The sequence below is a fragment of the Natator depressus genome, chromosome 2, assembly GCF_965152275.1.
Source record: "Natator depressus isolate rNatDep1 chromosome 2, rNatDep2.hap1, whole genome shotgun sequence".
In the NCBI taxonomy this organism is placed as follows: domain Eukaryota; kingdom Metazoa; phylum Chordata; order Testudines; family Cheloniidae; genus Natator; species Natator depressus.
In genome coordinates, this window is record NC_134235.1 from 69,562,173 (window position 1) to 69,575,795 (window position 13,623).

A 13,623-nucleotide genomic window follows, 5' to 3' on the forward strand; every position below is an offset into this window, starting at 1 on the left:
TGCCCAGCTAACTGAAAGTCAATGCCTTTGAAAATCTCCCATTGAAGCCGGCTGGAATTTCCCATCAACCAAGGGCATTAACCAGATTGACTTTTTGGGGAGGAAGTTCTCCTCTAGGATTGTGGCTTTCTGAATAACCGTGAGCCTTTGGGAGAGGGTCTTTTATTCCACTTGTTGCTAAATGCAGCATTCGTAATCACATCTGTAAGGAGAGCGAGTGAATTGCAATGTCCTCATCCCAAATATTTGCTAAAAGCGATGTCTGAATGGACCAGACCATTTATCTCCCATGTTCTTCTTAGTCTCACCCAGGAGAAGTCAGGATCCACACTCTAGATGTCAAAAGCATTTCCTCATGGAGGATGTTAGACTTTTTTAAGGCTTTGGGGATCAATGTAAAGGGAATGCTATTTCCGTTCATGGATGACCTAAGTGGATTAGGCAGTGCGATTGTGACATAACCAGACAACACCTGAGGGTCTTAGGATTCACTCTATCTCCTATAGGAGACTGAGGTGTTTGTGGCATTCTTCTTGATTGATATAGTCACTGAAAAATGGTGGTGAAGCCGCTCACTTAGTTTAAATGTAGCTATTAAAATCTACTTTGTGACATGATTTAATGTATATTTAACAGAGTTGGATCTATAACTGGAAATGGGAGCCAAATCCTTTCTTACTTGCTTGGGTCCCAAATAACTTTTTGGACTGAGGACCTATTATGGGTGGCTTATGAAAAACATGGTGATCATATTTAACACTTAAAGAACAGTGAATTGGTGCACAAATCTGTTCTAGAATGTGGCTAAAGAACTATAGATTATCTGTGGGACTTGGAAAGAAAGTTTTTAGCATTGTAGGAGTGAGTATATCTAAACATTTCACTGGTAAAATACTCCTGGAAACAATTAGATCTCTGCATGAAAAATGTTCCAGTGAAGCTGAACTTCAAATGTCTATCCAATACATTGTTCTTAAAAATTTATGAAATGAGTTAGTACTAAATCCTCAAGTATTTTACTTGGCAGAACACAAGACAAAAGTATGCTACAAATAGTTCTCAGGCAAACAAAACAGAGCAACTGTTGGATTTTCTATTACTGAATTAAAAAAATATGTTAATATAACATTAAGGGTGAGGTTATAATGGCACAAAAGGCAGGAAACTCAGAGTTTAGGTTGCCTGTGTAATCTTAAATTTGCTGCCCTGTTTTATGCATAAAATGATTGTGCATGTAGCCCATAGAGTTAGCTTGCCTTTATTATATTCCTCAGTAATGCAAGGAACCTACAGGCCTGTATCCTGTAAAGACATTAGTTTCAGCATAAGGCTTGAGACCTATGAACTTTGGCACTGATAACCATCCTAATGGAAAACCGCAAGTATTGGGGAGCTGAAAATAGAGTGGTTAAGAGACGTATCTGACCACAGGACATGAATCCAACCACAAGAGGGCCATGGCAACGAATTGACGAATATGATAATAAGTTGGGATCAAAAATATACTAATCTATAGGAGAAAGGGAGGAAATAAAAATAAGGACAAGGCAAGAAACCCCTACTGAATATGCATCAGACATAGTGGTGTCAACGTAACATATTATAAAAGTGGCATCCCAGCCTATGGTCATTAGGAGAGTGAGATGTAGCCCTGGGGAGGTGCCTGAATGATGGCCACTGGTGATGAGGGGGAAGGTGATGGTGATGAGGAAGATGATGACTAACATTTTAGGATGTTCTGTAAGGGATGGTGTGAGTATATGGATGTTCAGACGTACATTCTGTAGTCTCTCTATCTACCTTACTGATTTGGGGTGTTTGTGACTGTGCTAAATGTAGTAACGAACTATTTGTAAATATAGAAGAGTTCCTGTAGTGGGTGTTTTGCAGCTGTGCACATCAGGGTTCCCAACTATACAAAATTTTTATTTCATTAGGACAAGAACCACTAAAACCCTCAAAGTGATAACTAGGAATTCATAAGTAATCAATATAATTAAAACATAATCTATAGATCAGGCTACACATACAACACTGAACAATGCAAGATCCCACTCAAAGTACTCATCAGTGTTTCCATACTTATCAAGGAAAAATGGACAAACAAAGGACAGCCACATTAATTTAACAGTCATAATCAGCAATGTTTATTATCAAATTGCTTATTGACAAATCTGGGGCCATTCCCTTCATCACTGTGGTTCAAGCCTCAGTTCAAACACACACTGGGATTTCCTAAAAATCAGTTCCAAAGTTAGCATCTGCTAAAAGGGAGAGGTTGTTATATGAACTTTTAAATGAAGCTGACTGGAGAGCACTTTCTAAGAAGCCATTTGAACAATGTCCCCAGCCCAGTACTGCATCACTGAATTTCTTTAAGGAACAGGAACAGCACTTTTATCTGATCAAATATTTTAACACTGGAGTAACTCATACCAATTTACGCTCAGAATCATTGAGCCAATATGGTTGAAAGGCATCAAACTTCCTGATTTGGTGATTAGCAGTAGAAAGCAATCGGGGTAAAATGTTCAAAAGTGCCTAAGTGACTTAGGGACCTCTGTCCCCTTGATTTTTAGTGAATCCTTGGCTCCTAAATGCCTAAGTAACTTTTGAAAATGGGACTTAGGCTTCTAAGACACTTAGACCCAGAACCTCAGAAGTATTTAGGTGCCTAACTCCCATTTTAAAGTCAATGGGAGTTTTGCCATTGACTTCAATGAATCCAGGATTTCACCTACAGGCTATAGTCCTATCTCTGGGGAGCTCACAATTTAAGACAAAAGAACAGGAGAAGGGGCTGGGAAAGGGATACAATACACAAATAAAGTGAACAGTGTGAAGGGCAGGTACGTCATGTTAGCTTTATGCTCTCTTTTTCTAAAAAGGATTTGCATCTGTTTTGTTTAAGCTATATTACAAAAACATCACCTTAGAATTTCGTTGTTTGGTTTGAGGTGTGACATGGAGGTTATGTGGGAGAGAGGAAGGGTACGAGCAGAGCGGGTAAAGCAAGAAGGACATGGAAAAGGAGGAAGGTAGAAAGAAGACAGGGGAGGGAGTGACACATGATGGGCATGGAGAGTGAGGTTAGGTTGCTGAATAGTTTCCAGTGGTAGGAGAAGGTGCGATGAAGTGGGATCAACTGACAATAGCAAATGAGAAAATAAGAAAAAAAATACTATTGCTTTTCACCAATGGGTGAGGGAAGAAGAAACCGCTGGTCCTGGTACCTCCGAAGGGGAAAAGGTGAATTGGAACAGTATCCTTAACCTACCCTCTGCACCCCAGGCTGCTTTGGTGAGGGAGCCCTCAGGATCTGAAGATTTCCATAGTCCTAGGCAGGTCCCTCTGGGACTGGTGGGTGGCCAGAAGGACGGAGAGGCTGGAAATACACATCTTTGCTTGACACCTGACCTAATTTGACCAAAAGGATATAATCATAATGAATTCCAGATCTGTCTGGCTTCTCTGGGCATCTATATATTTCCTGACGTTCCCAGAACTCCCCTCTGTTAACACTATCAAAGGCCCTTGTTAAATAAATAAAAGCCATGTTTAGTGCATGATCTTTTTCACAAGCTTTTTCCTGATATTGGCTGTGATACCCTTTCATGTTGTAATACCACATGAATTTTCAGGCAGCAAAACAACCGACACATGGCTGGGCTCTGACTGTGAAGCATTCACAGCATCACTTTGGCAGCAACAGAGCAAAGTGAGCTTTCCCCCTCCCTCGGTAATTTCCACACTTACCTGGCATCCTTTATAGGTTTGTTTGGGTTTTTTTTTGGCCTGGTCTTTGTTCCCCAAGTGGATACAAATAAGTTTGGACAGAGCTCCCTGGCGAATAATATTTCTTTGCAAAGCAACATTATTTCCCCTCCATTATCTCTTCCCATTGCCTCCAGAAGTGCTTTGCCTTGATTGAGCCAAGGAGAAGTTAGTAGAGTTGGGTAAATTTAATATATGCACATTCTGAATGGATTATTTGGTCAGTACAGTGGAACCTCAGAGTTATGAACTCTTTGGGAATGGAGGTTGTTCGTAACTGAAATGTTCATAACTCCGGACAAAATGTTATGGCTGTTCTTTCAAAAGTTTATAACTACTGAACATTGACTAAATACAGCTTTGAAACTTTACTATGCAGAAGAAAAATGCTGCTTTCCCTTTATTTTAGTAGTTTCCGTTTAACACAGTACTGTACTATATTTCCTTTTTTTTTTTTTTTTTTTGGTCTCTGCAGCTGCCTGATTGAGTACTTCTGGTTCCAAATGAGGTGTGTGGTTGATGGGTCAGTTCCTAACTCTGGTGTTTGTAACTCTGAGGTACTACTGTATTATTATTATTTATTTATATCTACTGTGGTAGTGCCTAGGAGCCCGAGCCATTGTCCTGAACCCCATTGTGCTAGGTGCTGTACAATACAGAACAATATGACAGTATCTGTCACAAAGAGCTTGCAATCTAAGTGAATGAATATGTATGAATTGTTTGTAATTCTGTGACTTCTGTTTAGGAATCCAAGGTTTTGAGACCATCGTGATTATGGTGAAGCATCACAAAAAGAGTCATTTTCTTCAAAAGCTGAACAAGGAGTGTTATTAGGACAAGGAAAACAATATTAATCCTAATGCTGTCCCATCCTTCCCTCTGCTAATAGACCCATAGCAATAGATTTCTGAGAGACTATCCATAAAAATAATTGAAAAAATATAAGAGAATTCTGAGGGAGAAGGGACGTCATGGTAGAAATGCTGTAATTTCAGCATTTACAGTTCAATGATATTCATTCTTTAGCTGCATGTAACTAGCTCCTGTTACATTAGTGATGATAGCAGTCACATTAATAAAGCCAAGATGAAGGTTGATGCACACATTCTAAATGAGCATGAACAAGGCACAATAGGTTGGTGTATTGCTATTTCATTGGGATATGCCTCAGTTGCATTGTATTTGGCTGCATGCTTCCAGTAATCTGAGCAGTGTGACAATCACCAAGGAATGGATGCCCTAATGAGACTTGTTGCTTTTACAATATGTTGAAATAATGGCATAGGGCAGTTGGAGAATCAACAACAGTTTATTTTGAAAAAATGAAGTGTGTCACTCTGCCAGCAACAATAATTCTTAGAGAAAGAGAAAACAAATGATAAAGCTTAAGGGGAGGTGTCTTTTTGGAAAGCCAAAAAACAAGTATGTAACAGAAGCACTGTTCGCTCTTCAGTGCACCCTTTTGTAGTTAAACACCCCCCCCCCCCCACAGGCCATGTCAACATTGCTACACAAAACTGTGGTAGCCGTAGCCATTTCAAAGATTTAAAGGCCAGAAGGGACCCTTAGATAATCTATTCTGACCCCCTTTGTATCACAGGCCATTAAATTTGATCCCAGTAACATGTGTTTGGCTAAAGTATACCTCCAGAAGGGCATCCGGCCTTGATCTGAGGACATCAAGAGATGGAGAACCCACTGCTTTCCTTGGTAGTTTGTTCCAGTGGTTAAGCACACCCACTGTTAAAAAAAAGTGATGCCTTATTTCTAATTTGAAACTGTCCAGCTTTGATTTCCAGCCTTTGGTTCTTGTTATGCCTTTTCTTCACTAGATTAAGCAGCCATTTAGTATTTTCAAATACTACTTTTGAGCATGGCTCTGCCTTATCACACTTCAGTGCATCCACCCCAATGAAGTACTTGGAGGGGCCTTTTAGAGTCAGATGGGGAGAGGTTAGAGTCTGGCAGGGCTCCACAGGGAATAAATAAATAATACATTCTATAGCCTGTTTCATCCACTGATCTTAAAGCACTTTACAAAGCTGGATAAGTATCAGTACCCCCAATTATGGATGATGAAGCAGAGATGTTAAGTGTCTTTTCTAAGGTGACACTGCAAGTCAATGGCAGAAGCTGGAATATTCCTTGCAGTCCAGTGACCCAGCCCCTGGACCACCTGTCCTTTTATACAAGGGCTCTGTGGATGGAGGAAGAATGATCTAAAATGTCCCACTGAAAGGAAGGACATGAGGCATTTCCGGTCATTTCAGTTCACACCTGAAGTTCTTTGGAGACAGGGTTGACGCATTTGGTGATTAACCATATTAAATGATTCATGCTTCCAGCCAAATGAGCATGGATGTACACCCCTTAATTATGGACAGAAGAAGGTCATCTACCAGAGCAACAAGTGCTGCCTCGGTACCGTGACTTGGTGTGAACCCTGGCTGAGATGTGTTAGGAACAGCTTTTTGCTAGCTTCTCAGTTTGTTTTTTTAGAAGAGAGAGATTGGATACAGAACACGTTTCCCCTGTGTTATGGGAACCACACCAGTAGGGTTGAACAGATGGGCAGAGTTATTATAAATTTACCATTTTATCTTCTGATTGGTTTAGTGCTGACTGTGTAATGGGACTGCACAGAACCAAGAGGATGTAAAGACCCTTAAAGGAGCTGATAGTCTGTAGCTTTAGTCCTGCATTTGGACCAGGGGCTAAGGGTCAGATTGCATAATGGAGGCCTATGGAGTTTCACCTTGCACAGTCTACAAAGGGCACTGGAGCAGTGGGATCATGGGGATAGGTGTCATTGGCCCCAAGCCTGTATCGCAATCCGTGTGGGTGGACTGCTGCCCTCATGTGGAACCCTATGGCCGTTTGCATACATGCATCACAGTGGTGGCTACATCTATCCATCTTGTGAACTAAAGCCCAGATCCGGAAAGCTATTTCGGTGCCTACCTTCCATTGGCTTCAATAGGAGTTAGGCACCTGAAATACCTTTGAGGATCTGGAGCCAAGCCCCTGTTCCTGCAACTGCATCCAAGTAGGTGGCTTCCTGTGCCTGTAGAGAGCCCCAGTGTGGCCCAGTGGCACTGGTATAGGATTCAGAAAATGTGGGTTCTGTTTTCTGGCTCTTCCTCTTGCCTGCTGGGTGATTTTGGGCCAGACACTTCACCTTTGCATGACTCAGTTTCCCTGTCTGTAAAAGGGGTGTAGTTCTTTTGAGATCTGCTGATGAAAGTAGTGTATAAGGGCTAAGTATTATTACGGAGTTCTGTACAGGTGCAAGGGATCCACTGGTGCTGATCCTGTGGCCAGACCAGGGCCTAGGAGTGAAGCTGCCCGTCACATTTTGCTCCCTTCCCGAAGGAGGAACTAGGAAAGTGCACAGCCACTTTCTCCCAAAGACGAGAGGAGGAACGAACTATCCAGCCAGAGAGGGAGGGAAATGTTGCTCAGTGGTCATCCTTCTCCCCACACTACAAAGGTAGGTAGAGCTGTGACTTGTTGGGAGGCTACTGGGGGCAACGCATTTGTTGGGAAGCATGGTCTGTCTTCCCCAGCACCCTCTGTAAAGGGACAACTGCTTTCTTTCCTCTCAGCTTATGGGATCAGTGTTATCTCCATGGGTTTAGAAAGTGGAATGCATTTACCAGGACTCCCTTTGCATTAAGTAAAGTAGCTTGACATCGCCAAAATGTATACTGGCCTGTTCATCTTTTTTTTTTTCTAAAAAGTCTGGTTTTCATTACTTTTCAAGGCTAGAGAAGCATTTTCCATTGCAGTGGCTCTCTCCACCTCTCTAGGAGCCTGTGTTCCTGTCTGCGTGCAAAGACACTGGGACCTACGCTTGCAAAACAGAGATTGACGCTGCAACCCCCGGGGGACCTGCCTTTTTACCTGGTCCATAAAGTCCTGTGCCGAGCACGGGTGCTGTCGAGGGGTAGCTAAGATTGAAAGGAAACGTGCAGTCCCAGGCAGTTCAGTTGGTTAGCATGTCAGTGCCTGGATGAAGTAATTCCAGGGAAGTGCACTCATTCATTAAAAGCATCAGCTGACGCTGTGGAAAACAACTTCTCCACTAGCTGAGCTGTGAGGCATCTCTTTTCCTACAGCTGAAACTCATTTAACACAGTCCGTGTCTGGCCCCCCACCTCCAACCAGGTTTTAAAAGCCCGGCTGCATAGGCTTTAGCAGGGCGGCGCCCCCTGGTGGTACCCGGCGCGCGCTGCCGCCTGTAATGTGATCCCAGCCACTGCCGATTGGCCTCGCGTCGGCCTTTGGAAGGGCTCCTGGCTGCGGCGGCGGCGGGAGCTGCCAGACGCTCCTGGGCGGGGGCTGGGGCGAGATGGAGCCCAAACTTCTCTCCTTAGCTGTCCTGTTCCTGGCCGGGCGGTGCGGCGCGTCCCTGCCCTGCCCCAGTCGATGCCTTTGCTTTAAAACCACCATCCGCTGCATGCACTTGATGCTGGATCACGTCCCCAGGGTGCCTCAGCAGACATCGGTCCTGTGAGTACCACGCTGCCTCCCGCCCGCTCCCTGGGCTTCCAGCTTCTGGTCCACTTCGTGCCTCTCAGGCCGGGCGCTTCAACTCCCTCCGCCCCAGCTTGGCTGTTGCAAGACAAGAGCGTGACCCAGGGGCTGGAGCAATTTGAGTAGGGGCAGTGGGGAGAAATTCCAGGGGGATTCCTTAGAGACATACTGGGCGGGGGTGTGTGTGACTGGCCCCGGGGCCCCTGAACGATTCCACAGGAGTCTGGTAGCAGAGTGACTAGGTGGGGGGTTGAGTGATCCTGGGCGCAGTGGCATACCCCAAGGGGAAGGTGAGTGCTGGCATTTCTCAGGGGGGTATTCCTGAAAGGGGCTGGGTACATTTGGGCAGTGAGTGCTCACTGTGGTACTCAATTGGTAATGAAAGAGGTGCTGGGGCTCAAGCAATTTGTTTACTTTCATAACTGACCTGGCAAGTCCAGAGGTGCCAGGGCTATGAACTGCCAAGCCTAAGGGTGCTGGGCTCAGCCCTTGGCACAAATTAAGCACTGGGCATTGGCATATCCCTGGGGGAATCTCTAGAGCGGCAGATCAGAGGAGCTCCTGGTGGTGGTGGGGGACTCATATATTCCAAGGGGAGATGTGTGAGGTATCCAAGTGAGAATGACTGGCACATCATAAGGGGAGTCTTCAGTGATGATGTTTGGGGAGGGGTGGGTTTGAGTGATCTCAGGGGATAACTTATTCCAGAAGCACCCCTGGGATATAGGGCTGGTATGAAAGATCCCAGGGGGGAAAAGGAGAAATCAGGCTGGGTGTGTACTTGAGGTAGTGGGCGGTGGATGCATTTCAGTGGCTGACCTGGGTGGGTGAGGGTGATTGTTAATTGCAGAGGCTTACCACTGGGAAGGATTGGAGGTTTGAGGTGATTATATGGCTGGAGGAGTTTAGATTGGAGGTAAATTATTTGAAGGATGAGAGAAAAAAGGAGAAGTGTTTGTACTTGTGTGGAAACAATTTCATTTGTGACAATATTGATGCCGAGAACTGCAGCAGCTCCAACGAGCTCTTTCCACTGTCAGGAGTAAAGGTAGAGATAAAAGAAAATAATTAAGGTTGTGTTGACATGACAGGAAATGACCAAATGCATTGGAACAGATGGAGCTTTGACTATTTTGTTGGCTAGGGCCACGTTGCTGGACTGTTTTTGCTCCCTGGTTATCTCTCTGGAGATAGGACTGCAAAGCAGCTGCTGATGTTCTCTTGTAAGGTTGGGCTTTGTTTAGTTCCTCCCTGTGTCAAGGCCAGGATACCCTTTTGTCTAGCCATGAAATAGGACTGGCAGGTCACTGCTTTCCAACCAAATTAACACACCTAGTAATGGTTTTTCAGATTGATTGCCCTTACTGTCATTCGTTAATGTTCCCATATCCAATTTTTGCTCTCCTTATGTTTGGAAATGTTTGTATTGTTGGAGTGGAAAATGATCAAGTAACAGACTAATAGTTACAGCAGCATGAGATTATCAAGGTGGCTGTTATTTCAGAGTGTGTGTTTGCAAGTGATTACATTTTTAAGCCTAAACCTCTCTGTGAACTGTTTTAAACCAGAACTAGCTTATGATTTTAACTGATTACAATTGCCATGGATAAACATGATCTGCTACCACGATAGTTTTTGTGCAGGAAACATGAGGATCTGTTTTCAGATGCTATTATTTTCCCTTTAGAAAACATCTGCTAGCCTATCAAGACCTTAGTCGTCATTGCTATTGAAACTGTTAAAACAACAACGAAAAGCTGACTACAGCTTTGTCAGAGACGGAGAAATTAAGAGCCAAGTGGCAGTTGTAATAAATGGTTGAAAAGATTAAGGCTGAAAATTACAGGGAATGAACAAACTTTGGTTTGATTTTGTTTTTGTAAAAACTGGATTAATCTCCTTGAATGCTGTGTGTTACTGGAAGTTGCTAAAGATTCAGGTTTACAGCTGTGACACTGTGATTTGCTCTCTTAAAGTCTCTTCACTGCGGATTAGATCAATAGAAAATTCATCCCGGCTCACTTATTTGCTTTTCCTAAAGAAGGAAAGAGCAATGCCCAACTGTGACACCTACTCACACCTAACTGATGCCAGCTCTGATTAGAAATTGTCTTCTGCAGTAATCCTTTGAGATTAAATATCTACTGAAGCAACATTGTCAGTGGGCAGTATAATATTTTATATTATTTATACTGCCGGAGGCACCAATCTAGCATAAATGGACAGTAAAAAAGACAGTCCCTGCCCCAAAGAGATCATAGTCTAAGGCCCCAATCTTCAGTGTCCTTAGCCTCCTTAGTGTGGTATGACTTCTGTGCAGAAGACAGTGAGACTCTGCGTGGGTACAAGGAACTGCCTGCATGGAGAAGCTTGCAGGATCAGAGCCACTCTGCAACTGAGTGCAACTGAGTGAGGATGAGATAAGGAGTGAACAATTTATTAGAAATGTGATAGAGGATGCTGAAGAAATATGTTGTGAAGAATACTTTGTAAAGCATCCCCTTCTACACTGAGATGGTTTACAACTCATGGTGGTGATGAGATGGTGATGGAGAGAAGGCCCACTAGGTGGAGTTCAAGACCATAAAGGACCATTAGCTCATCTAGTCTGACCTCTCATATATCACAGGCCATAACACTTTATCCAGTTACTCCTGTATTGAGCTCAAGAACTTTTGTTTGACTAAAGCATTTCTTCCTGATAGGCATCCAGTCTTCCCGTGAAGACGTCAAAAGATGGCAAATTCGCCACTTCCTTTGGTAACTTGGTCCAATGGTTAAACAACCAATGGTTAGTCGTCCTCGCTCTTAGGTAGCTTTTAAAGGAGGGCATTTGGTCCTCTCTTGTGATTATTCTACATGGCCTGTTATAAAGGAATAATTATTGTTTTGCACAAGAAGAACTACATAGAGGGATGTGGAGACAATTCTCTAAATAGGCCTAGAAATTCAGTTAAAGCTGTTGGGAATTGACAGATTTATTTTAAAGCCATTTAAACCAATTAAGTGATACCAAAGGATTACAACATAGTATAAACAATATCTCGAACTCCCTTGACATGCCACATTTAGAAAGTGAGAAGTGTTCTCAGAAGGAATGGGCAGGTCATCATCTGAAAAGAGACGAAAAATGATACAGGAGCTTTGCTGAATAACATAATTGCTTAGTTAGTTAAAGGGGGGTGGGGAGATCCCCAGTATTGGGAGGAAAATATATCAACAGAACTCACTTGGGAAAGGTTGTATGCACATTTAATTGGTGATCTTTTTCTTTCTTTATTTTAATCTATAACCATATCCTGTCAAAGCATACCAAGTGACTACTATTGAAACACAGGCCAGTATTGCTAATACGTACGCATACCAACACTTATTCAAAATCTTGTTTGATACGAGCCAGCATCTGCAATATCAGTGAAGTTATGTATGCATGAAATGCCATTAAACCCCCTTAGGAAACATGAATTCCATCATAAGCCTAAAGCTGTGGCAAATACAATTTCTTTAATGCTAGTTTTTTAAATGGATCAGGCCATTGGGAAATATAAAGGCTGTAGACAAAAGATCTGGTAATGACCAGATTTTTATGTAGACTGATTGCTAATGAAAAATCTGACATCACTTGGCTGAGTTAAACTGAGGGCTCTTTGTCCTAAAGTTCTTGGCATATGTATACATTGTGCAATTCTGTGATAAGTTTCATGGTCTTGGATATAAAATGTGAATGTTCATAGAAAAAGTTGAGGAGATAGGTGCAGTTGGTAAAGGTAATTTGAACATAGACATTTAACATGGCTCTCTCAGGCGAAGCTTTTTAAGACTATTTATGAGTTTTTTGTTACTTCACGTTTCCCTTACTTTATTAGTAGCTTCATGTCACTCACTTGGACTAAGTCAATCTTATGTATTAATTGAAAATGTTTGCTTTGTGTGGCAATTGCCAGCTTGCTCTTGCACCTCCTGAAGAGGGTGAGTGAACCATAAAAAGAATAGCGATCAGTCCAAAAAGAAACTCTTCCAGCTCAGAAGAATAACTTCTGCTTCCTCAAGAATAAAATAGGATTATATGTTTCATGTTTGCCAGTTCTCATTCCAGCTGTTAACATATTGGTTCCATTGGATGAAAAAAAGATTTTCCCTTAATATGTCTGGTGTTCAAATGCATCTCTGTGTTTCATGCCTGTATGCTTTCCACCTGACATGGCTAAAGATGTTATCTAGTTGGGTCTTTTTTAGTTACTTGAACTGGAAAGCTTCCTTCCTCCGTGGTGGTCATATAAGAATTTTACAGGATTCTTGTGAAAAGTGTTAAGTTGGAGAAGTGCCTAGAAGCTCAGACTGGCTCAGTATTGCCTTTCCTGATTTTTTTAGTTCTGCTTTTAAAGTACTGTGCTTTGAAACTTGATACACAAGATATAGCACAAATGACCTTGGCCAATATTACTTCCTTCCCTCGCCCTCAAAATCAGCATGACCATTGTAAAGGGTGGAGGTGCATGGGTGGCGCCAGGGGGGAAACAGAAGTGTTATGTATATTGATTTGGGGATGGGGGTTTGAGCCCAGTAATTCCTGCACCATATAACAGTAGGCGCGATGTCCAAACAAATGGCACCATATGCCTCTTTAAATATACTCTATTGTATTCTCATGAAGTTCTGCACATTTATTTGGTGTGATACTGGCTATGTTCTGGGTTTGTTGGGGTTTGGCGGGGGGTGTGAGGTTGTCAAATGCATATCAAGAAAAGGATGATTTAATGATGAATGCATAGAGATCTCTGCACAGGGTATACCGCTAAACAGATGCATGGTGCTTGGTACAAGGACTTTACCATGGCTAGTCCTAAGCTCCCAGGAATAGGAGATGGCATGCAGGATTCCTGTTCCTCAGTAAGCGTACTTGATTGCAGAGCCTGTTTCTGTACAAACTTATGGGTTTTGCTACATATATACACAGCTCCTGTCTTAGGGTTCTGATGGCTTCTGCCATAAAAGACAGAGAGGTCCACTAGAAGGTACCTAAGCAATTTAAAGGGATACTCCTCAGTTCCTATATAATACAACATCTGAAAACTACAGATCAAAATGGTAGGGAAAAATCCTTAATTATTGTGGAGATGAACTAGAAGACCTAATACATATTTTAGGTCTAAATCCTGCAACTGATTCTGCATAGGCAGCCCAAATGGGTTACGTCCACACTGCAGGTGGGAGTGTGCTTCCCAATTCAAGTAGACAGTTGTGCTAGCTCTGTTTGATCTAGTGTGCTAAAATAGTAGTTCAATCAGGTTAGCATGGGTGCGGGTTGGG

The 13,623-nt window shown here is 42.8% G+C and overlaps 1 protein-coding gene across 1 annotated transcript in view; it reads left to right on the forward strand.

Moving 5' to 3' along the window:
• The first annotated feature begins 8,113 nt into the window (after positions 1-8,113).
• Positions 8,114-13,623, forward strand: part of PXDNL (peroxidasin like) — a 267,071-nt gene continuing 261,561 nt past the window's right edge. Inside the window, exon 1 of the mRNA XM_074943098.1 lies at positions 8,114-8,289. Coding sequence (XP_074799199.1) covers positions 8,129-8,289 — 161 coding nt within the window. The 5' untranslated portion in view covers positions 8,114-8,128. The remainder of the gene's footprint in view (positions 8,290-13,623) is intronic.